Below are 22,594 nucleotides of genomic sequence, written 5' to 3'. Positions count from 1 at the left end.
TGATGTAATAAATCACATTAATGCAACCTGGATCTTGGTTAGTGGCATGGACACCCAATAAAAACGATTAAGTAAATTCATTAAATTAAAGTTTGGGCTAAAATTGATACTTACCCACCAAAAGACAACAAGCTTCATCACTCTTCCAGCTACCAGCAGTGACCATTTTGCTAAAGGTCTGATGTTACCAACTAAAACTTGCATTTGGAATCAAAAAACATTTTAGAAATACAATGAATGCAGGTAAGAGAGAACGTTCAAGGCTTTTATAAATTAATTTTATGAAGACTTTCTAACGTGTTTTTTTTAAGGAAACAGAATTTTCAGAACGTGCAAACAGCTCACAAAGGAAGCTAACTGTTCAATTTGGATTATTCATTAAATACTATTTGAGGAAAAGGCAAATACCATCGAGCCCAACTCCCCCCACCCAGGAGCAACTGAAACAAAATGACACTTTTGTCAATATTTTCTTTCATTTTTCAAGAAAAAGGAGCCACATTTGTGAGCAAACACGTTAACAGGGTTAATAACAATGCAAAAAAATATAACATTTACAGAACAGATTAATACTGCTGGATACTTTATCCTCTTTTTAAGTAGTTTGTGTTAAAACATTACATGATTGCATGGTGTGAAAAGCAACAGGGCAAGTAGAACCACAAACTTTTGATATGAAGTCATTGTACATTATGTCTTATTACTCATTACTTTAAAAACAGTCCATAATAATCCTTCTCATCTACACTGTTGTTAAAATTCAAAAGAAATCAGAGCCACAGTGTCATGTGTGCAGTCCTGCGGCCAGTGAATACGAGTCTTTGCAGTCCAACCATGAAAGTGAAGTGCAGGCATCTGATGAGCGATTTTTTTGTGGCTCTGAAAATTAAACGTGATTCGATTCGTGTGGAGCAGGGGTCGGCAACCTTTAACACTTAAAGAGCCATTTCGACCAGTTTCTCACAGAAAACACTGGGAGCCGCAAAATCCTTTCGGCATTTAAAATGGAGACAACACTGCATATATCGCTTTTTTACCTCTATGCCCTTGTTAATCAGTCGTGATTAATTAATTACAAAGCCTCTAATTAGATAGATTCATTTTTTAAATTGTGTCCTTCCACTAATATTTATCTTACTTGGTTAATGTCATTTTTGCTCCTGGACCTCATATGTTACGTAATGTTAGCTGGAAATCAATAATTTGCGAATGTCTATTTAACTTGTAAAATCTATTTATCTTAAGCTAATAACTTTTCTCCGGTAAGTCGCTGCCCTATTTTCCAAGACGACACTCCTCTGACTCTCTGACCTGCTGCCTGGATGCTGGACGTGACATCGAGCTGTGCTCTCGCGAGTAACGTCGTATTAACCTGACATATCAAAGAGTAGATATTAACCAAGACAATTATCCGTAGTTTACCATATTACTCACGAGTGCATATCACACAATGCAGGACTCTGCTGTGAAGGCGGAGACGTGCGGCGGTGGTGTATTTGCAACAATAAGAAAAAGAAAGAAATTTGAAGGAGTGACAGCTAGGATTTAGGAATGGTGGTCCACCGCTGCTGAATGAATGCAGAAAAACACAGATCTGAAGATCAACAGGACTCCAAATGAATACCCGCAGGCCGGCGAGGGTCGGAGATTGACGGCTGGGACGCATATTTTGACGGACAAAAAATTAAGACGTTTTATTTTGATGTCACAAGATCACCATAATCTTCAAATTTAGAATTAAATTTTAAAAACTAACAAACTAAAATCAAAGAATTTTAATTAAATAGCCTGCTGATTATTTATTTTCCAGAGTTACAGGGAGCCACAACAGAGGGATAAAAGAGCCGCATGCAGCTCCGGAGCCGTGGGTTGCCGACCCCTGGTGTGGAGGATCTAAAAGTCCTAGACTCAGAATCATCAGTCACACATATTATTGTGCTCACTATCAAGTAGGATAAGGTCTGAAATACAGATACATTTCTGATTAAACACATTCTGAAAAGTTGTGTCTGTAGCTGCAAAGAAAACATTAAATATCAGAATAATAGCTTTTGTTTTTGCTGTTCTACTTGCGGAGAGCTTTGGTAAAATGAGTTTATCATTACGACGGTACTGTTTAAGTATTTTCAGTGTCTGTTCGGTTGCTACACAGAGTCAGACTAATTCAGTTTTACCTCCATTCGCAATGGTTTTTTAACATTTAGCAGAATATTTTAGGTGAAAACTGGTCACCTGCAGACAGCGTAGATCAGATTCCTGCACCGATTTGAGCCTAAGTTTTCCTCATTACAGCATTTTTATGTTTGCTTTATAATACTACATTCAAGTGCTTTAGGAAGTACAAAATCTGAAACTTTTAAGTCAGTTAATACTGCATTCATATGCTATTTTTATTCACTATGAGAAAGACAGCTGGAGGTGTCAAAAGGCTGCAGAAAGTTGGTGACCAGTCCTTGAAGAGACAGTGTTTAGCTCAAAAGCCTGAGCAGAAAAATGTCTGTTTTGACCAAGTGCTTCAAGGAGAAGTTCAATTTAGTGAAAAATTTGCTTATTTTCTTCCTTTGCTGGTGTACGAAGAGGAGTTTTATATTAATCAACGTCATTCAGATTGTGGCAGTTGGAGACATTTACCTCCAATAACAAATTCCTGAAGGCCTAAACTGCTGGCATCAGGGCTGCAAAGCTGTCATCTCTGAATAAAAACCAGGAATAGAACTAATATGATCAATTAAGCCACTCTAAAAGGAGCTTTACGCTGTTTGTATCTAGTGTCACTCGTTAACAACCTGCCACACATACTAACAACAATAAAATGGTAATTTAAAATAAATTAATATTTAATTGGTTCAAAATCGGAGTCAGTAGAGTTTACTTGGTCTTCCTGCTATGCTGATATCATGTCGATGCAGCATAATTTCACATCTGTGCATTAACTGCAAGCATAGCTTAGCATAAAGACAGAAAGGAGGGGGAAACAGCTAGCCTGTCAACACCTTTGAAGACCACTAATAATCAACAACTCATTTCCTAACACAAAACAGAAACAGAGAAGAGAAAATTTGTGTTGTATGGAACTAAACACAGGTTTCGTTTCCTACATAGACATGATTGTGTCCAACCTGCTGCACCTAACTCCACATAGAACCACAAATGTTCTATTTTTTTTTGCATTTCTGTTAGTGGATGGTTTAAAGAGTCCATTTAGTGTACATTTACAGGTGTTTAATTCTATTTTGGGGATCCACTAGAGTATGTCTACATGCTTTAAAGTTCAAGATAACACATTATTTCTCGAATATCAGATCTTACTGACGTATGTCTTCTTACAGTTTGTTTGAAACGCTCTGTTCTAGCTCCTGTCTCTTTAAGGCCTTCCTCCTGAAAAGCCCACTTTGCTCTTGATTGGTCAGCTGGCCAGACCAAAGCCCTAGACAAAACACCAACATAATAGAGCATATTATTGATAGACACTTTAAACAGAGTCAGGCTAGCTGTCCTCCTGCTTCCAGTTTTTATGCAAAACATTGCTAAAAACCATTGCTTTTCTTGACATTTGGGGATTACAAGGTTGGTTGTTACAGTCTCTTGTGGATTATCTCTGAAACCTTTTGGGTTTATATCCAGCACTTTAATTTCTATTCCATCTTTAGGCATATATAGACTTTTTTACATCAAGTGCTGAACAAGACAGTCTCCCTCTTGTACTGTTATGTCTTAACACTTACCTGCTTTACATCTGTGTGACCTCAAACCTCCACTTGCCCTTTTTTCCGTTTTATATATCCAGTGTTTCAGATAATTTAAGCAGTTGAGTATTATCTTAGCAAAACAAAAAGTCCATGAGTTCTTCCATGATATGTTTCCTCTGCACCTGCTGGTTGAAGGAGTTTATAGTGGAACAGTCCTGATCACCTTCCACTGATACAAGCCTGAGATCAGACATTAAGCTTCCATTACTGAGAGTCAAACAGTCGAAGATGGAGCCAGAAGAAGGTGATCATGCAGTAATGTGGAACTTGGCTCATACAACCGAGAGAGCAGGAAGTCTGTCATCACTGAATCCCATCTGAAACATACCAGATGGAGAGTTGGAAATGTAGAGCATGAAAGTGTGTTAATGTGAAGTGGATTCAAATGGAAACGCACCGTTGTTGTCATCTGAGTCAGTAGCTGCTGCATCACTGTGCATTTGTCGCAGTTTGTTGTATTTTATCTCAACGTCCTGGAAGCAGATCAGCACAAAAAATTCACTGAGAGAAACATACAGTTACAAAAAACAAAACAAGTGTGGCTTATGTTATTAAATGTAGGAGTTGATACATAAGTCAAGAAAACGTTAAGATGTTCTCTTTATGCAGCTTTACTGTATATAGTGGAGAAAATACACCTGGAGAATAGCAATACAGCTATAAACAAGCAAGTATTAGATCAATGGTGGCCTTCTATGGAAGATACATTGATATCATTATTGACTAAAGCTAAAAAATTGGTTCTTTTACCTAAAGTTGAAGATATACCCATGGTTTCATTATTATTATTTGTTAATTATGACTCGGGAGCAGAATGAGTTTTAGGGACAGTCAATTACAGACTTAGTCTTAGTCACAGTACTCAATACTATTCACACTTTAAATGCACTTTTTTATTCTGGGTTTCTAATTATTTATTACCATTATTATTTATGTATCTTTTAGGATTGCTCCTAACCATTTTTAGTGATTTTGGCTTTTAGCTTTTACCTGTATTGTGTTTTGGTATTATGCTATCAGTATGTACACTGCATTACTTTGTCTGCCAGATGTGTGGTCTATCCATCTATCCATCTATCCGTCTATCATCTATCCATCTATCTATCAAGAGTTGTAATCAAAAAGTTCCAAGTTTAAGTTTGGCTGCTACTTTAAAAATAAAAAAAAACAGCACTAAAAGGTTTTTGGGGGCATTTAGGGATGGTAGGAATAGTAGTTAGAGGCTCTTGTAGGTTGTCTCTGAACCTTTGAGGTTTTATATCCAGCGCTTTAATTTTTGTTATACCTTTAAGTATATATATATATATATATATATATATATATATATATATATATATATGTACGTTTTCACATCAAATGCAAATAAAACTCTCCTTGTGCAGCGACACCACTCACAGTGCTCCTGCAACACTCCCTGTAAGTCCTGTCAAAATGGCTACCCTTCAGCTTGAATTTTGTTTTAGGGAAGAGAAAGAAATCTCCAGACAAATGTGTTGTTGGGGCCAAAAAACTGGTGCGTAATCAAACTCAAATGTTGGTTAAAAGGGGATGTAAAGCACACTGTGAGGGAGCACCGAGTTACTGCGAAGTAAAACAAATTTAAAAAAATTCAGCCTTGCAGGGCTCCGAACTCTGCAGACAAGTGCACTCTACTGGAGGAGGAAGGAAAGACTCAATGTCAGCAATACAGACTCTTAAAAAGGTTAATGCTAGTCTGTCTGTGGTTAATCTTGATCAGAAAATAAAGTACGTTGCCGCACAGCTGAACTCTAAACTATGAAGAAGCCAGAGGTCAAATGGGATGAGAAAAACGCTGCAGTTAATAAATAGATAACATCCATTTCTGATTTTTCATCCTCGTCTTGCTGCCCAACCAACATAAAACATCCATCCATCCATTCTCTATACACCGCTTTTATCCTCACTATGGTAGTGTGGAAATGTGCGAGCCATGCTTCAGTCAAACAGCAGAAAACAGATATCACGGGTTTCTACAAGCATCACACTAAACAAACGACACTATCTTTGGTTTAATATCACAAGACTGCCTTCTTCCAGCTAAGATTTCCCACCACATGCAGATTTTGTGAATGTTTTATTGTGAGAATGCAGCTCTGAAGCCCGTGGATGCTGCAGTACCTTCAAATACTGCAGGTCAGCCTGTAGGAGGCGCAGGTGGGTCATGAGCTGCCGGCTGAGGTCAGGTCCACCGCTTCCCGTCTGCGAGGACGAGGACAGGAGCTTCCTCATGTCGATCCCCACGTCGCCTCCGACGTCATCTTCTGTGCTGCTCTCCTCAGAACCTCCACCAAAATCCAGAACTGTGAAACCACCTGGATGGAGAAGCAGATCAGGTTAGGTGGTTCAAGAAGAACTTTCAGGTTTTTAATACTTTAGAAGAGCCTGACCATTACTGTTGCGTTCAGCTGAGTCTGGCAGCTGCAGGTCGTCTTTCTGCAAACCCTCAGATGCTCGGCTCTCGTCACATGCAGCAGAGGGTTCTTCCTGACTTCCAGGCAAACAGGCACTCAGCTGACTCTGCTTGTTCTCCTCTGACTCGTCTTTCTCCTCCTCGGCTTCTCTGCTCAGCATATGGATGAAGAGAGCCTGCTTCAGCATCGACACTAAAGCAAGACAAAAAAAGTGTCATTTCCTGATGTAAAAGCAACAGAATGGACTCTGATTGTTCTAAAACTACCTCAAACTATCACAAAAATGATTTAAAAAAATAAACAAAAATAAGTAAATATGTGACAGTTACGTGTCCGTAGAGCATCTTCGGCTTTAGAGGGCAGGCCAAATGCATTGAGCTCTTCATTTTCGATGGCGATGCCCTGACGGGATCCTTCCTGCAGGAGTCTGTCTGCCAGCTGCCCGTCCAGGAAGGCTTCCAGCTCTGCCTCGTCCACCTCTTCATCCTCCTCATCTTCCCCCGGTCTGTCTGTTGCAGCCAGCTCCTCTTCCTCATCTTCTGATTTCAAGCTGTCGAAGGGGTTGAGGCTCGCTGCTGGAGCTTGAATGTCTGAACAAGAAGTAGTACTGACATTTAAATACAAAAGGTAATAATGTAACTTCGATTATAACTTAGGTATAGGTTCTTTTGCTTGTAACATGACATTGTACAATTAGATTTAACATGTTTAATCCCACTGCACTGATACTGTAAAATTCAACATTATTGTTGTATTTTTAAATTAATCAACCATAAACTACTACAGAGCTCCCTGAATTCAAATTAGTACATGTAATTTGTATGTGCATGTTATAATTACATGTATGCATTGCAAAAGGAAGTAGCAAAATCCGGGCTTCATTTTCTCAGCGTTGAAACCAACGGGTGACGTCACGGTTAGTTTACGCCTGGCTTTGACCCAGCTTGGTTGTCAGAGGGGAAATATTCCCCCTGGCTGTACAAAACTGATATTGGTAAGTAATTAATGCTTAGAGCACACTATGCGATATCAGGCCAATTTTAGTTTAGTGTCGGGTGAGACAAGAGCAGACAAGCTCCGACAAAAAAACCTAGCCAAAATCGGCCTGATATCGTGTTGTTAGCTCTAGGCATAAGCAAGTAATTAATAAAAATACATACATTACATAAATGTAGGTAGGTAATTAAAACATATTATGACTCAAATTCCTTATTTCGAGTTTTTGTACGACGGCGACAACGACCGACGCGAAAACAAACCCCCCCCCAAGGCACCAATCCTCGGGGAAACACTGAATTTGTTTGAATATTTGTCTCCTCTCTGCTCTGTGTAAACACTGCCTGCAGTTCAGCTGAATTTTTGTCACACTATTGGTCACAGGAATTCCGGACTTCTTAGTTGTACTGACAAGCGCAGTATCTGGGGCAAACAGATTTTCATAATCACAATTTTTCATATAAAACATACAGGATAAAGTGATTTTGATGAAATATAATGATTTTAAACATAGATTTGGTGAATTTTACCACTAGCACTGCACATTCAAGAACTAGTTTACAGCTTAGGGACCATTGGAAAGTTAAAAATCCAATAATTATTTCTGTTTTGACTGTTTCTGACACTGATGAATAGTATAATCTTGAAATTTTCTTTAAGATAACATAGCTTTAGAGTTCAGAGAGTTAAACTATAGCTTTTAATGCAATGTAAAGTAGTTAATATGTAAATTAAAAAACTATGCTGAAGTACAGAGCCCCTCTGGTGACATGGTAAAAAAAAAAAAAAAATTGTGGCCACAGTACAGCTATGACGTACGCACGAAATACTAATTCATTCGCACGAAATACTAATTCGTGGCCACAAAATACTAATTTACAAAGGCACAAATTAGTATTTCGTGCGCATGTTGTACCTAATTTGTGGCCACGAATTAGTATTTCCTGCAAATGAATTAGTGTTTCGTGTGCATGTTATAGCTATATTGTGGCCACAATTTATTTGTTTCTTTTACCATATCACCAGAGGGGCTCCGTACTGAGGAAAATAAATGGAGAAAGGCAGTTTGTGTCAACGCACTTGATAGCTTTGTTTTTTCACAATAATTCTTAGACTGTGAAAAATCACAGTTTAATCAATGAAGTGATCTTTTTAGTATTGACAGACACTCATTGTACCTGAAGAATGGATGCTTCCACCTGACGTCCCATTTGGCTCTTTGCTCGGTTTGGGCATCTCACTGTTGATGATCTCTATAGCGTCCCGCTCAGCACTGAAAGACATATATTGTAAACAAATATAAATAATAATAACCAAATAAATAATTTAACAACAACATTAGTGAGCATAGTGTTAGTGGACTCACTCAGACGGAGCTGCAGGCGTGTCGCTGTTGTCGTGAGGTTTGGCCTTCATGGCATCGGCACACTGAGTGATCAGACACTGCCAACTGGATGAACAGACGCCACACACCTGGATCAGACTTATCAAACCGGCATGAAGAAGTGGCGAGACATTGTGTTTGGTTGTTTTGGACTCACGTTCTCTGATCGGACACTGTCTGAGCCATCAGCTCATAGATCTGAGCTCCGTTATCCGACATGGACAGAACAAAAAAAGACTTGTTGTCTGATGGGGGCAAAGTTTGAAATAGTGATTATGTCACATTATATGTCAGTTGCATATTAGTGCTGCACAGTGATGGAAAAAATGATAATAATTTATTGTTATTATTAACTGATTTTACAGACAAACTATGTTTATATATAAACACTACTGTTCAAAAATTTGGGGTCACTTAGAAATGTCCTTATTTTTGAAAGAAAATCTTTTTTTTTTTCAATGAAGAGAACATAAAATGAATCAGAAATACAATCTAGACATTGTTAATGTGGTAAATGACTATTCTAGCTGGAAACCTCTAATTGTTAATGGAATATCTCCATAGGGGTACAGGGGAGCATTTCCAGCAACCATCACTCCTGTGTTCTAATGCTACATCGTGTTAGCTAATAGTGTTGAAAGGTAAACTGATAATTACAAAACCCTTGTTTTGTTACCACATGAATTAAAGTGTGAGTTTTCATGGAAATCATGAAATTGTCTGGATGACCCCTAGCTTCTGAACAGTAGTATACTTAAACATTTTTTTAAAGAGCTTTCAATTTTATGTTGCACCACATTCCTGCAAATGGACAAATATTTGCATCAACAACAAGACTCATTATCACATTCTTCTTCATCTGATTTCATTGCACATCTAAAAGTTTGCTGATGTTTACTTCTAATGCAGGCTACAATAGAAACGAGCTAGGCAGCTGTGCACAGAGAATCCACTAGTCTCCACTCAGCTCAGATGGATGTGTGAACAAAAATTACTGTGAAGACTGAAATACATTTTTCTAATGCAGATTCAGATCTACATGGGGCTGTTGTGTATGACTGAAGCATTTTAAATGTAAATATCACAATTGATCATGTTTATTGAACAGTGAGAAGCCAAAATCCTGATTAGTATTCAATTAAAAGTGCAGAAAACACAGAAATTAGCGTGACTTAAACAACACATCAAGAGCTTTGCTCACAGCTCTGTGAAACTAAATGCTAACGTTTGCATGCTAAAATGTTAATAATTAGACAACAGCATACTAATATTTGCTAATAAAAATTTGGACATTTTTTCTGAAAAGATTCCCTTTATTCAGCTCTTTTTCTAAGGAGTGTGTAAAGAATGTGAGTGTGTCTCACCAGTAGCGACGGGTCGAACCAGCACTGTGTTGAGTTTGATGATGGGGCTGAAGATGTTCTTGGTGTCTGTGACGCTGACCATGTTCTTACCATGAAACTTGAGCAGCAGACGCTCGTCCTGTTTCTGCAGTAAAACCATGATGTCCTCCAGGAGGATCGTGTAGAGCTCTGAAAGGACGACAACAGTGGCACAACACTGACTTGTTGCACTTTGAAGAATTTATTTGTTTAAATTCACTTCAGTCACAAATGAAGTTGCAACGGTTCAGACATTTGCTACAAGTTGATGATCTGCTAAAATCAGCTGTTGCTGTAGTTGAATTTGTTGTCACATCTTCCTCTTTATTTACATGTCAGTGTGGAGTCTATATTGCATTTCTATGTTATTTTCATGTGTCTTCGTACCAATTGTCTTGTCCTTGTTGACCTTCCAGGAGAGAGGCCCCTCATGAACCATCTTTCTCTTGGTTAGGTCCAAATTCTGCAGGAAATAAATCAACTTTAACTGTAATTACAGCAGAAAATACAGCTTCATTCATTTCCAACAGTTAATGAGTGGAGAAGCAGTGTGCAGTGAGAGATATTGTGATAGTTAATTGGATACAGGAGGGAAATATTTGATGTTAACCTCACTTTCTTTAATGATGAGAGTGTCATGAGTAAGAACACTGGTTTCCTACCTTCAGCTCCAGGATCAGAGGGTTTTCACTCTGTTTGAGAGACGACAGATCCAACCTTCGCTGATAGTCCTCCAGCCTCTGTTGAGACAGAACATGACTCATGAAAGACCTGCAATTTGCAAAGAACAGCTTGAATTAAAGCCCTATATATATATATACACACGTGGACGAAATTGTTGGTACCCCTCAGTTAAAGAAGGAAAAACCCACAATTCTCACTGAAATCACTTGAAACTCACAAAAGTAACAATAAATAAAAATTTATTGAAAATTAAATAATCAAAAACAGCCATTACTTTTGAATTGTTGATTAACATAATTATTTTAAAAAACAAACTAATGAAACAGGCCTGGACAAAAATGATGGTACCTCTATAAAAGATTGAAAACTATTTGACCAGAGTGACATGATTAACTCAGGTGTGTCATTTAATTGACATCACAGGTGTTTCCAAACTCATAATCAGTCAGTCTGCCTATTTAAAGGGAGACAAGTAGTCACCCTGCTGTTTGGTGAAAAGGTGTGTACCACACTGAACATGGACAACAGAAAGCGAAGGAGAGAATTGTCCCAGGACATCCGAAAAAAAATTATAGACAAACATCTTAAAGGTAAAGGCTATAAGACCATCTCTAAACAGCTTGAAGTTCCTGTGACAACAGTGGCTCATATTATTCAGAAGTTCAAGACCCACGGGACAGTAGCCAACCTCCCTGGACGTGGCCGCAAGAGGAAAATTGATGACAAATTGAAGAGACGGATCGTTCGAATTGTATCCAAAGAGCCCAGAGCAACCTCCAAAGAAATTAAAGGTGAACTCCAAGGCCAAGGTACATCAGTGTCAGATCGCACCATTCGTCGTTGTTTGAGCCAAAGTGGACTTCATGGGAGACGACCAAGGAGGACACCACTGCTGAAAAAAACTCATAAAAAAGCGAGACTGGAATTTGCAAAAATGCATGTTGACAAGCCACAAAGCTTCTGGGAGAATGTCCTTTGGACAGATGAGACCAAACTGGAGCTTTTTGGTAAGGCACATCAACTCTATGTTCATAGACTCAAAAACCAAGCATACGAAGAAAAGAACACTGTCCCTACGGTGAAACATGGAGGAGGCTCAGTAATGTTTTGGGGCTGCTTTGCTGCATCTGGCACAATTCGAACCATCCGTCTCTTCAATTTGTCATCAATTTTCCTCTTGCGGCCACGTCCAGGGAGGTTGGCTACTGTCCCGTGGGTCTTGAACTTCTGAATAATATCAGCCACTGTTGTCACAGGAACTTCAAGCTGTTTAGAGATGGTCTTATAGCCTTTACCTTTAAGATGTTTGTCTATCATTTTTTTTCGGATGTCCTGGGACAATTCTCTCCTTCGCTTTCTGTTGTCCATGTTCAGTGTGGTACACACCTTTTCACCAAACAGCAGGGTGACTACTTGTCTCCCTTTAAATAGGCAGACTGACTGATTATGAGTTTGGAAACACCTGTGATGTCAATTAAATGACACACCTGAGTTAATCATGTCACTCTGGTCAAATAGTTTTCAATCTTTTATAGAGGTACCATCATTTTTGTCCAGGCCTGTTTCATTAGTTTGTTTTTTTAAATAATTATGTTAATCAACAATTCAAAAGTAATGGCTGTTTTTGATTATTTAATTTTCAATCAATTTTTATTTATTGTTACTTTTGTGAGTTTCAAGTGATTTCAGTGAGAATTGTGGGTTTTTCCTTCTTTAACTGAGGGGTACCAACAATTTCGTCCACGTGTGTATACATATCTATCTTTCTGTCTGCACCTGTTTGTTTTCAGCCTCTTTGACCGCCTGGTTGATGTGGTTCAGGATCTTTTTACAACATTCTGCAGTTTTCTTCACCTTCTCTCTCTCCTCAGCATCATCTGTAGGGAGATAAAACTAACATTTGCTTGAAGAGAAACCAAAAATCTGTACTTTTCATCAATTAGTCACCCACTCTGTTATCATTAACAGCAGCAAAAATGCATGCAATTGTATTAATACCTGTATATTTAGCGATGTTGTCCAGAAGAAGTGGATACTTGGTCATTCTCTGGATTTCTGCCGGAATTATGTCTTTAAGCTGCAGCCTGCGACACAAACGGTTGCTCTCAGCTTCCTGTAGAGAAACATTAAAAAGAATGACAATAAGAAAAAAAGAGGGCTGACAAGTAAAATCTCTGCTACAGAAAACATACATATTAGACAATAAACTGATCTAGCACACTGTATTTAGCCTATATCTTTTTCTCACTTTAAAAAAACAAGCAAAAAATAACTGAATGAATAAATTGAGAAATGATTGTTAACTCTCTAATTTGGTGTTAAAATAAAGTAAAACTCAAAAGAAAACAAAATCCTGTGGAAAAATAAAAAAAAACTGGTACACAAAACTAACAAACCAATAAAATTGCCATGTTTAGTGGAGACAATCGACTTTAGCTGTATAACTTAACTTTTAAATCTGAACAATAACATCAGCTTCATTTACATTGCTACTTTTCTCAGTAGTTTGTGTAATGTCACTTTCAGCATCATGATTAATATCTCATTTTCATGTACAAAATTCCAATGTAATGTGCAGCATTTTTTGGTATAATATTTCAACTTTATGTGCAATACTTCATTATCATGTGTGATTCTACACTACTACCTCAGAATCATTGCCAGTATCACTTCTTATTTATTGTTTTTGAGTAGTTTTAGCTGACTTATTTTTGATGGTTGATGGATTGTTGAGTTTTTCTGTTGGTCAGTGCTTTTGCATTGTAATGTCAATGCTGTGAGATGATGTGTTGCAAATCTGCACTATATAATTGAATTGAATTAAATAGATTTTCAGTAATGTGTCATACTTACATCTTGTTGAATTCACTCTCATGTTGAATAATTAGGTTTTTCTGTGCAAATTCCTGGCACAAAAACTTCTGACAGGATTGATAAAATCATAACCTGCCGTGTTTTAACCCTGTAGAGCCCAGCATAGCACCGGCGCTATGATTGAATATTCTTCACTGACTGGTGGTAGATTTGAAGCCAGATAAGACAGATTGATCTTTCATTTTGCATATAAAATCTGGGGAGTTAGACTAATATTTCACACAGTCACCATGTCTCAGAGCGCTTTTTTTGTTGCAGTTATGGGTTTTAAAAAATACAAAATAAAGCACACATAACAAAAATCTTTATAATGAGACCACGGGATATTGTGCAACCTTTTTACATTTACAAATTTCAGGGACACAGCTATGCAATTTCTGTATTTTGAAATATATGTGAACAAAAACAAACAGGTTTATTGCACTTTTAAGCAATTTACTGTCAATACATATTATTAAAACTTGGTATGTAAGGGTTACATTGATGTAAAGCAAATAAAAATACTCCAAATAATTGCACTACAGTAAGTAAAAATGTAAGAATATGTTCTGGTGGACTTTGCATAATGGTCGGACTTAAAGGGGTACAGTCGTTTTCACACACTTCTGCACTGCATTCCTGAACTTTTCTAGGCATTACTTGGCTCTATGTACAGAACAAAAAGCCTGAACAAGTGGGACCAAATATTAAAAGGGCTTTCTCCTGCCAGCTCTTTAATACAAAGTCCATGTACTGTCCGATGGAGCCCAAATGTGAACAGAGGACGCCATTGTTAAGAGAATTAGAACCAGCATGTTGATGAGCATCATCTCCTGCCTCTGGCACGCTCCAACCAGACACTAAGTCCTGCTTAAATCAAACAACAAGTCCGACACAGATGATCTTCTGTTGTCTGCAAAATGTTTTAAATAGTTTTACTCTAGTTGCATTAACAGCGTCAGTGTCTTCTCGTAGTTGCAAGATGAAATAAAATACAGTTGAAGGGATTTAATGGTGAAACTGGAGAGCATAAACTCTAAATCAGCACAAAGAAGTTTCATCACCATCATCAGCATTCATCGCGTGACTTCAGGCAATTTGACATTTAACAGAAAAGGTCTTAAAATCGTTTTTTAAACCCTCATTCAGTGATTTTAGTCATCCTGGTTCTAGTGTCCTCCTGCGACCCTCTACAGGATAAAGCAGGTGTAGCTAATGCATGGACGGTGTTAGTTATTTCCTATTTGCCTTCTGTATTTAACAGCAAATTACAGTTTTTGTGCATTACACAATTAGGCATAAAAATGTTTCTTGCTTCGAGATAGTTTTCAAAAAAATCATTACAAAAATAGTATTAGCTGCTTTTTAACAACTTGTTGTTTGTCAGTGACTCAACGCTGTCTTGTTATGTTATTTAAGGACAGGTCTCTCTTGAGAATGAGACTCAGTGTCTATGCCTGTATAAATAAAGGCTAAAATAAAAAATAAAAAACGACACAACAGTCTTAGAGTCCTGTGCAGAACTGTACTTTTAATCCCACTTCCGCTGGATTTCTGATCATAATAATTATAATAATTTTTGCTCAGACAATACAGTTTCACAGATTTTGTCTCTTTTCTTGTTATTTTACTATGTAGTAAAAATAAAGAGATACATGTCAGTAATAACGAAGCAAAATGACAATTGCATTCATAATAATTACTTCTTCTAGTTCAGTACGTATGCATTTCACATTTTCTCAATAGTATCCTGTTTGAAATGTACAAAAAGAGGTGCATTATCTTTGAAGAAGAGCTAACTTTGACCAAAGTGAATGGAGCCTCAACCCAGAATTGGCAGATTTGTGTTTGTTGTCGATCAACATTTTTGCACATTTGACACAACAAAGTAAAAGTATTTAACAGTATCCTAAAAACCTACTTTAAGTTTCTTTTCAACTTCATTTGTTTACTCCATCATTGTCACTGTAAACCCTGGGATCCTGTTTTCAAATGTAAAGTGCATTATAAATTAAATTTATTATTATTATTATTATTATTATTACTTGAATATTAATTACATTTTTTCACCACTGTCTCTCACCTAAAGCAAAGTTAAAGTACTACTCCCCTAAGGTGTCTGTTCTCTAAATGATAATTCTACAAATTCATTGAGCAGACATTTTTTATCCAAACTGACGTACATCTGGAAGTAGATACAACACAAGCGAGGATCTAGTCAGGAGAAAACAACCCGGATAAGTGCCATAAAACGACTTCAGGTGTGATAATAGGACTGTGCTGTCTACAGGCAGTGTGGGAGGTAATAGGAATTTATTTCTTTTATTTGCTTTTTGCAGTCTATCAAGTGCAAAGGTGTTCAGTGTAGAGCTGTTTTTTTAGTATTTTCTTAAAAACTGAGAGGGACTCGAACAGCATTTGGTAACTCGTTCTACCACTAGGGAGCCACAGAGTCTAGCTATGGGCCGGTCCTTGTGGTTGTATGAAGCGCCTTTTGTTGGCCGAGCGTAGTGAGTGGGAGGGCTCAGATAGGAGGGAGCTGTTTCTAGTTTTGAAGTGTCAAAGTTTTGAATTTTATGCAGGCAGCAACTGGAAGCCAGTGAATCGATCTGAACAGTGGGGTGACGTGCTGTTTTTGAATGGTTAAAAACCAGACGTGCTGCTGCATTCTGGATCATCTGCAGAGGTTTGACCTTCCACGCGGGGAGGTCTGCCAGTAAGGAGTTGCAGTAGTCGATGGCGATATTACAGGAGCCTGGACCAGGAGTTGTGCTGCATGTTCAGAAAGGAAGGGTCTGATCTTCCTGATGTTGTGATCGACACGACTGAGCAACAGAGGCCACCTGAGCCTTGAAGCTTAGTTGGTCATCAATCGTGACACTCAAGTTTCTGGCAGACTTTGTGGGTTTGAGGTTAAACTGTCTTTATTACAAATAAAGAGAGCTATTAAACAAACTTTTTCTCTTATTACATCATGGTTTGTGTGAAGTCTTGCAAAATAATCTCATCAGATTCTCTTCCCCATGTGTCTCTTTAATAATAACCTGCTGCAGGACTGAGGTCACTGTGTTCTCACCTGCATGAACAGGTTGAACCTCTGGTCCTTCTTCTTCCTGGTCTTGATGAGCTCCAGAGCAGACGGCTGGTTACTGCAGAAAGTTCCCACAGCTCTTATGATCTTCTCCTCTTCCTCCCCGCTGAACTGAAATCAACACACAAACAAAATACATTCATATTTCAGGCTTTTATTATGGCTGCCCGCAGAAAATTAAATGCGTTAAAAGGTATAAATATGAACTGCATCAGTCATGTATTTGATGGACATTTTAACCCAACTTTCAGGCCGTCAGCAGCCTGTAAGGGTGTCAACATTTTTATCTAATTTCAATTCTAATGATTTCTGACTTTGAAAGTTTGGGTTTTTTTTTTGCTGGTCTCGTGAACCCCTTTGTAACTTGAATTCAGAAAAGTGCTTTTTCAATAAAGATTGTTAACATCGTTATCATAAAAATCATTGAGAAACACCACATTTGGTGATATGTGGTTTTCACCTGGTCGGACAGGTGTGAAAAATTGTAACATGAGAAGTTACTAAAGCCTTCAGACAAATGTAGTGGAGTAAAAATCACATTATTTGCCTCTAAGATGGAGTAGAGTACAAATTTAAAGTTGCGTGAAGGGGGGTCACGTGATGGCGGCGACGTGAACGCAGCATTTCTGTGAGAGCTCCGTGCCACTCGGCTCTAATTTTGTAATTATCCTGATTTTGACTGTGAACTGGTGGTAATTCTGGCAGGCTCGTTTAGTGTTATGTCCTTGGAGAACTTCTGGCCACAGTCTTTTGATGAAATGGGGAAAAGTTTAAAAGGCAAAGAGAAGAAGGATTTGCCTTCACCGTCGAGTTTGAGTACGCAAGATGGCGCAGACCAGTCTGGCTCTGAAAACGTGGCCGAATTGGACCCTGCCCTTGCCAAGGCTTTTGAATTGATGACAGCAAATATTACCAAAGTACTTGATGAAAAACTGAGCCCTCTGAGCGAGGGCATTCACAGACTGACCGCGGAGTTCCAGACTGTTAGCAAGCGTGTCGACGAAGTGGAAGCTAGGCTACTTGAAACCGAGAACTCCGCCACGGCACACGAGCCGAGGATTACCGAGCTGGAGGCGCAGGTGGGTGCCCTTAAAGAGAGTCTCGACATGGCAGAAAACTATAGCAGACGCCTGAACATACGCCTCGTCGGTCTGCCCGAAGACACGGAGCAGGGACAACCTACAGAGTTTTTCGAGTCATGGCTGCCTCGTTTTCTCAAAATTGAGACTAAAGCCGGCCGTATAAAGTTGGAGAGAGCACACCGGACCCTCGCACCCAGGTCGGGTCATAACAAGGCTCCCAGACCGCTTCTGCTGCGTTTTCACGCATTCAAAGACAAACAGAAAGTCATGGAGGCAGCGCGTCGGGTGGGCCGGGATGGCGCCTTACTGCACAACGGGTCCAGGATCGCGTTCTACAACGACTTCAGCGTGGCGGTGATGAGGAAGAGGAAGGCATATGATGCGGTGAAACAACAACTGCGTGAGCGTGGGATACCCTATGCCATGTTTTTCCCGGCCACTTTACAGGTGTCTCACGAAGGCTCTAAGAAAAGGTTTGCCACCCCAGAGCAGGTACGCAGCTATGTGGACTCCTTACCCTGATCACCTCATCCAGAACTCTCTTCAGTATTTTCATCTCTTCAATAAGAAAACAAACCTGTAAGGTAAAGACTGACTTTCTTCGGCCTGTGTTGGCTGAACTAGCTTTGGAACTTTGGCTTTAGATCATACTTACACTTTGATGGTTGATATATATACATATATTTGTTTCTTTTGACACTTTTTCAACTCAGACATTCCCTAAACATTTGCATTTTTCTCAGGATAAGGTATTACTTTAGTTTCTGTTTCTCAGACAGTGGCGTGGGCACTCGTTGTCCACATTTCTTTTTACTTTATTTGTGCATTGCTGGTGTGTTGCAACTCCGAGAATGGAAGTTGTTGGATTGATTCACTGCTATTTAAGGGAAAGACCCCTTTGTCAGTGTTACTTTGTTTATAATTGCTGTGAGGTTCATATGTTCTGTTCTATTTTAGTTAGCTCAGGCATGGTTGTTTCAGGTTTTGGAAGCTGCAATTGGGAGTGTTACACTATTTCTACTTTTCTTTTGTATTTACTTATTGTGGCTCAACTGTGTGTCTGGAAGGTCTGGGGTTTTGAAAATTATGTTTAGTGATGGCTGACCGTAATAATGTGAAACTGTGTTCCTGGAATGTGAGGGGTCTTCGCAAAGCTGCTAAAAGAGTGTCAGTTTTGCCATTTCTTAGGAGAGAGAAAGTCTCAATTGCCTTACTTCAAGAAACTCATTTAATGGATGAAGACATTGTTAAAGTACAGAAGAACTGGGTTGGACAGGTTTTTGCAATGTCTTACTCATCTTTCAGTAGAGGTGTAGCAATCCTAGTGAATAAAAAACTTGATTTTCAACCTCTCAGCTGTGTTAAAGATAGTCATGGCCGCTATGTTATTGTTAAAGGAGTTCTGGCTGGTAGATCAATTACTATTATGAACCTTTATTGTTCTCCCGGTTATTCTCCTGATTTCCTATCCAAGGCCTTCATAGACTTTGCTGATCTGACTTTGGATGAATCCATTGTGGGAGGAGACTTCAATTGCCATCTTAATTCCTCTCTTGATAGATTTCCAGCAAGTACTTCTGTTTCAAAGCAGGCTAGGATGCTCATCTCTATATGTAAGGATATTGGCTATTCAGATGTTTGGAGGGAAATTCATCCAAATGATTCTGAGTTCACTTTTTTCTCGCCCCCATAGAAGTTACACACAAATAGATTATTTTTTTATTCCTTTGTGCAAAATGTTTTTAGTTCAATCATGTTCCATAGGAAATATTTTTCTGTCTGATCATGCCCCCCTGTTTATGGTTTACTCTCTCCCTGGAGGGAAAATATTCTCCAAAAGCTGGAGATTACAACCTGCCCTCCTGAAGGATGAAAGATTTGCATCCTATTTCATATCAGAATTCAAAATATTTTATTCTATTAACTCCCTATCTATAAATGATCCTTCCATTATCTGGGAAACATGCAAAGCCTATTCCCGTGGCCTAATTATGTCTTTTGTTGCATCTAAGAGACGTCTTAAGTCTGTACAGCAAAGGTCACTTGAAGCTAAATTACATGATTTGGAGAAGCTATGTCTCTCTAGCCCTCACCCAAGCATACTCTCAGAATTGACAGCTACTCGCACTGCTTTGAAAACTCTGTTAATTCAGAATGCAGAATTTTCGCTTAAATTTGCAAGACAAAAGTTATATGAGTTTGGGGATAAACCGGGTAAATACCTTTCTAACCTTGTTAAAAAGAGAGCTGAATCCCAGACCATAATTTCAATTGAAGATTCAAATGGTATTAAATCATTTGATAGCAAAACCATTAATAACGAATTTGCACTCTTTTATTCAAATTTATATAAATCAGAGCAGTCAGATCTTGCTCCAGCCCTCATGCACTCCTTTTTTTCAGACATTAAACTTCCTGTGGTTTCTGATGCACATAAATTAATGTTGAACGCTCCCATCACAAGGGACGAGGCCCTGCTTGCTTTAAAATCGATGCCCTCCGGAAAGGCGCCTGGACCGGATGGGTTTGGCTGCGAGTTCTACAAAGAGTTTAGCAATGTACTTTTGGACCCTATGTTAGCCATGTTTAATCACTCTTTTGGGAAAGGGATTCTACCTCAGTCACTGCGCGAGGCAAATATCTCCCTCATCCTTAAGAAAGGCAAATGTCCTTATAGATGTGCCTCATACAGGCCAATAGCTTTACTTAACTCTGATCAAAAACTACTCTCAAAAATTTTAGCTATGCGGCTGGAGAGAGTTCTACCTGGAATCATTAAAGAGGACCAGACAGGTTTCATTAAAGGACGCCACTCCACTGATAATATGAGACGCTTACTTAATATTATTCAATTTTCAAAGGGTTGTAAAGAGCCATTACTTGTCCTTTCCCTCGACGCTGAAAAGGCGTTCGATCGCGTGGAGTGGCCTTATTTATTTTATACTTTAGAAAAGTTTGATCTGGGTGATAATTTTATTCAATGGATAAAGATTCTTTATAATAATCCAACTGCTGCAGTTGTAACTAATGGTTTAAGATCTGATAACTTTCCTCTCTATCGTGGTAACAGACAAGGGGACCCTCTTAGTCCTCTGCTTTTTGCTATAGCCATTGAGCCCCTCGCTCAAGCTATTAGGCAGAATACTGGTATTTTCGGTATTTCAGTCAAAAAAAGAGCATGTAATTTCGCTGTATGCAGATGATATTTTGATTTTCCTTTCCAGGCCACAAATCTCCATTCCTAACCTTATTCATTTAATCTCCTCATATGGCTCATTCTCAGGATACAAAATTAATATGTCCAAATCTGAAGCTATGCCTTTGGGGTCTTTAGAGCTTACCTCATTCTTACCAGGGTCCTTTCCTTTTCATTGGTCACCCTCTGGGTTCGTATATTTGGGGGTGCATATTACTCCATCTTTTGGGGATATGTTTAAAACAAATTTTCCTCCTCTTTTTGAGACCATAAGAGCAGACTTGGAGCGCTGGTCTCCTCTTCCCCTTTCTTGGCTTGGCAGGGTCGCTCTCATTAAGATGTGCATCTTGCCTAGGTTACTTTACCCATTACAAATGATTCCTATTTTGCTGTCAAAAAAGGTAATTAAGGTACTTGAGGGCTGGTGAAGCTCGTTTATCTGGAGCAAAAGGAAACCAAGGTTAAAAATGGCTAAACTTCAGCTGTCTGGTCCTGAAGGGGGTTTGGACTTGCCTAATTTAAGGCTTTATCAGCTGGCAATTCACCTTCGTGTCATGGGAGCCTGGTATAAATCAGACCCCTCATGCATTTGGTTTGACATTGAATCCTGTTTGTCTGAGTGTCCCCTATGGAATCTGTTATTTATAAAAAACATGGAAACAGTCAGAAACTCCTGCTCTGACCCTATAACTTTAAGCACTCTAAAAGCCTGGAGAATCATTCGTAACTTAGAGGGTCGTGTACAGTTAACTTCTCCTCTAACTCCGCTTCTGAATAACCCTGATTTTTTGCCAGGTTCTTTAGATAAGGGTTATTCAGTCTGGTTTGAACAGGGTATTGTGAAGCTAGGTGATCTTTTCTGTGATATAGGATTTCTATCCTTCCAGCAACTGCAACAGAGACATGGTTTAGAAAATAGTCATTTTTTCAGATATTTACAAATCAGGCACTTTGTTTCTAAGGATACTACATTGTTCTCCAGGAATGACATCTCAGAGGTAGAACGTGCCTTACTGTTGCAGCCGTCTATGAAACATATTAGGTTTTTTTATAGGGTACTGAATTCAAATTTAAGTTTGTCTTTTATTTCTCAGAGTACAAGGGAAGCGTGGGAGAGAGATCTTGAAATCTCTATTGAGGTTTCAAAATGGGAGAGGGTATGGCTGCAGGCTATGAAAATCTCTATTTGTAACCGTACTAAGTCAACCCAATTTAAGATTCTCCACCGGATTTATACAAGTCCAGCCCTGAAAAATAAAATGGATTCTAAGACTTCCCCTATCTGTTGTAAATGTAACACTGATGTTGGTAATTTCATTCACTGTTTCTGGACATGTGCAAAGCTGCAAAACTACTGGTCAGGCATTGTAACAGAACTATGTGCTATTTTCGGAGTATCAATAGACCTGGACCCAATGTGCCTTCTCCTTGGTTTTCCTGATCATCATATTGTGAATGTAAATCATAAAAGACTCTTTAATCTATTGACTTTTGCTGCCAGAAAGAACATTTTGCTTTTCTGGATTAAAGACGCCACTCCCTCCAAAAAGTCCTGGCATAACCTGATCATGGACAGTATCCCTAATGAATACATTACTTGTTTGTTGCATTCTTCTTTGGGAAGTTTCTATCAGCTCTGGGAGCCATACTTAAAACATATTGGTCCTCAGCTCTCATCTTCCATTTTACTTGGCTTCCCTAGTAGTAACTAGGTATGCTACCTCACTCATAAAAATGAAATACTT

At 38.7% G+C, this 22,594-nt stretch overlaps 1 protein-coding gene across 4 annotated transcripts in view; it reads right to left on the bottom strand.

Annotated features, from left to right (window-relative positions):
* Positions 1-252: 252 nt before the first annotated feature.
* arhgef12b (Rho guanine nucleotide exchange factor (GEF) 12b) overlaps positions 253-22,594 on the bottom strand; it is a 90,268-nt gene continuing 67,926 nt past the window's right edge. For 2 of the 4 annotated variants that reach the window (XM_051937647.1, XM_051937648.1), the window contains exons 23-36: positions 16,557-16,682; positions 12,626-12,740; positions 12,404-12,504; positions 10,606-10,683; positions 10,331-10,406; positions 9,926-10,093; positions 8,719-8,806; positions 8,544-8,627; positions 8,356-8,450; positions 6,511-6,771; positions 6,158-6,373; positions 5,889-6,082; positions 4,147-4,222; positions 253-4,066 (exon numbers count right to left, since the gene is read on the bottom strand). In XM_051937647.1, the coding sequence (XP_051793607.1) occupies positions 4,053-4,066; positions 4,147-4,222; positions 5,889-6,082; positions 6,158-6,373; positions 6,511-6,771; positions 8,356-8,450; positions 8,544-8,627; positions 8,719-8,806; positions 9,926-10,093; positions 10,331-10,406; positions 10,606-10,683; positions 12,404-12,504; positions 12,626-12,740; positions 16,557-16,682 (1,692 nt within the window). In that variant the 3' untranslated portion in view covers positions 253-4,052. The remainder of the gene's footprint in view (positions 4,067-4,146; positions 4,223-5,888; positions 6,083-6,157; positions 6,374-6,510; positions 6,772-8,355; positions 8,451-8,543; positions 8,628-8,718; positions 8,807-9,925; positions 10,094-10,330; positions 10,407-10,605; positions 10,684-12,403; positions 12,505-12,625; positions 12,741-16,556; positions 16,683-22,594) is intronic. The other 2 variants (XR_007937135.1, XM_051937649.1) reach the window with 2 other exon arrangements.

This window comes from Acanthochromis polyacanthus, chromosome 17, assembly GCF_021347895.1.
Source record: "Acanthochromis polyacanthus isolate Apoly-LR-REF ecotype Palm Island chromosome 17, KAUST_Apoly_ChrSc, whole genome shotgun sequence".
In the NCBI taxonomy this organism is placed as follows: Eukaryota; Metazoa; Chordata; class Actinopteri; family Pomacentridae; genus Acanthochromis; species Acanthochromis polyacanthus.
This window is presented reverse-complemented; position numbering and strand designations above follow the sequence as displayed.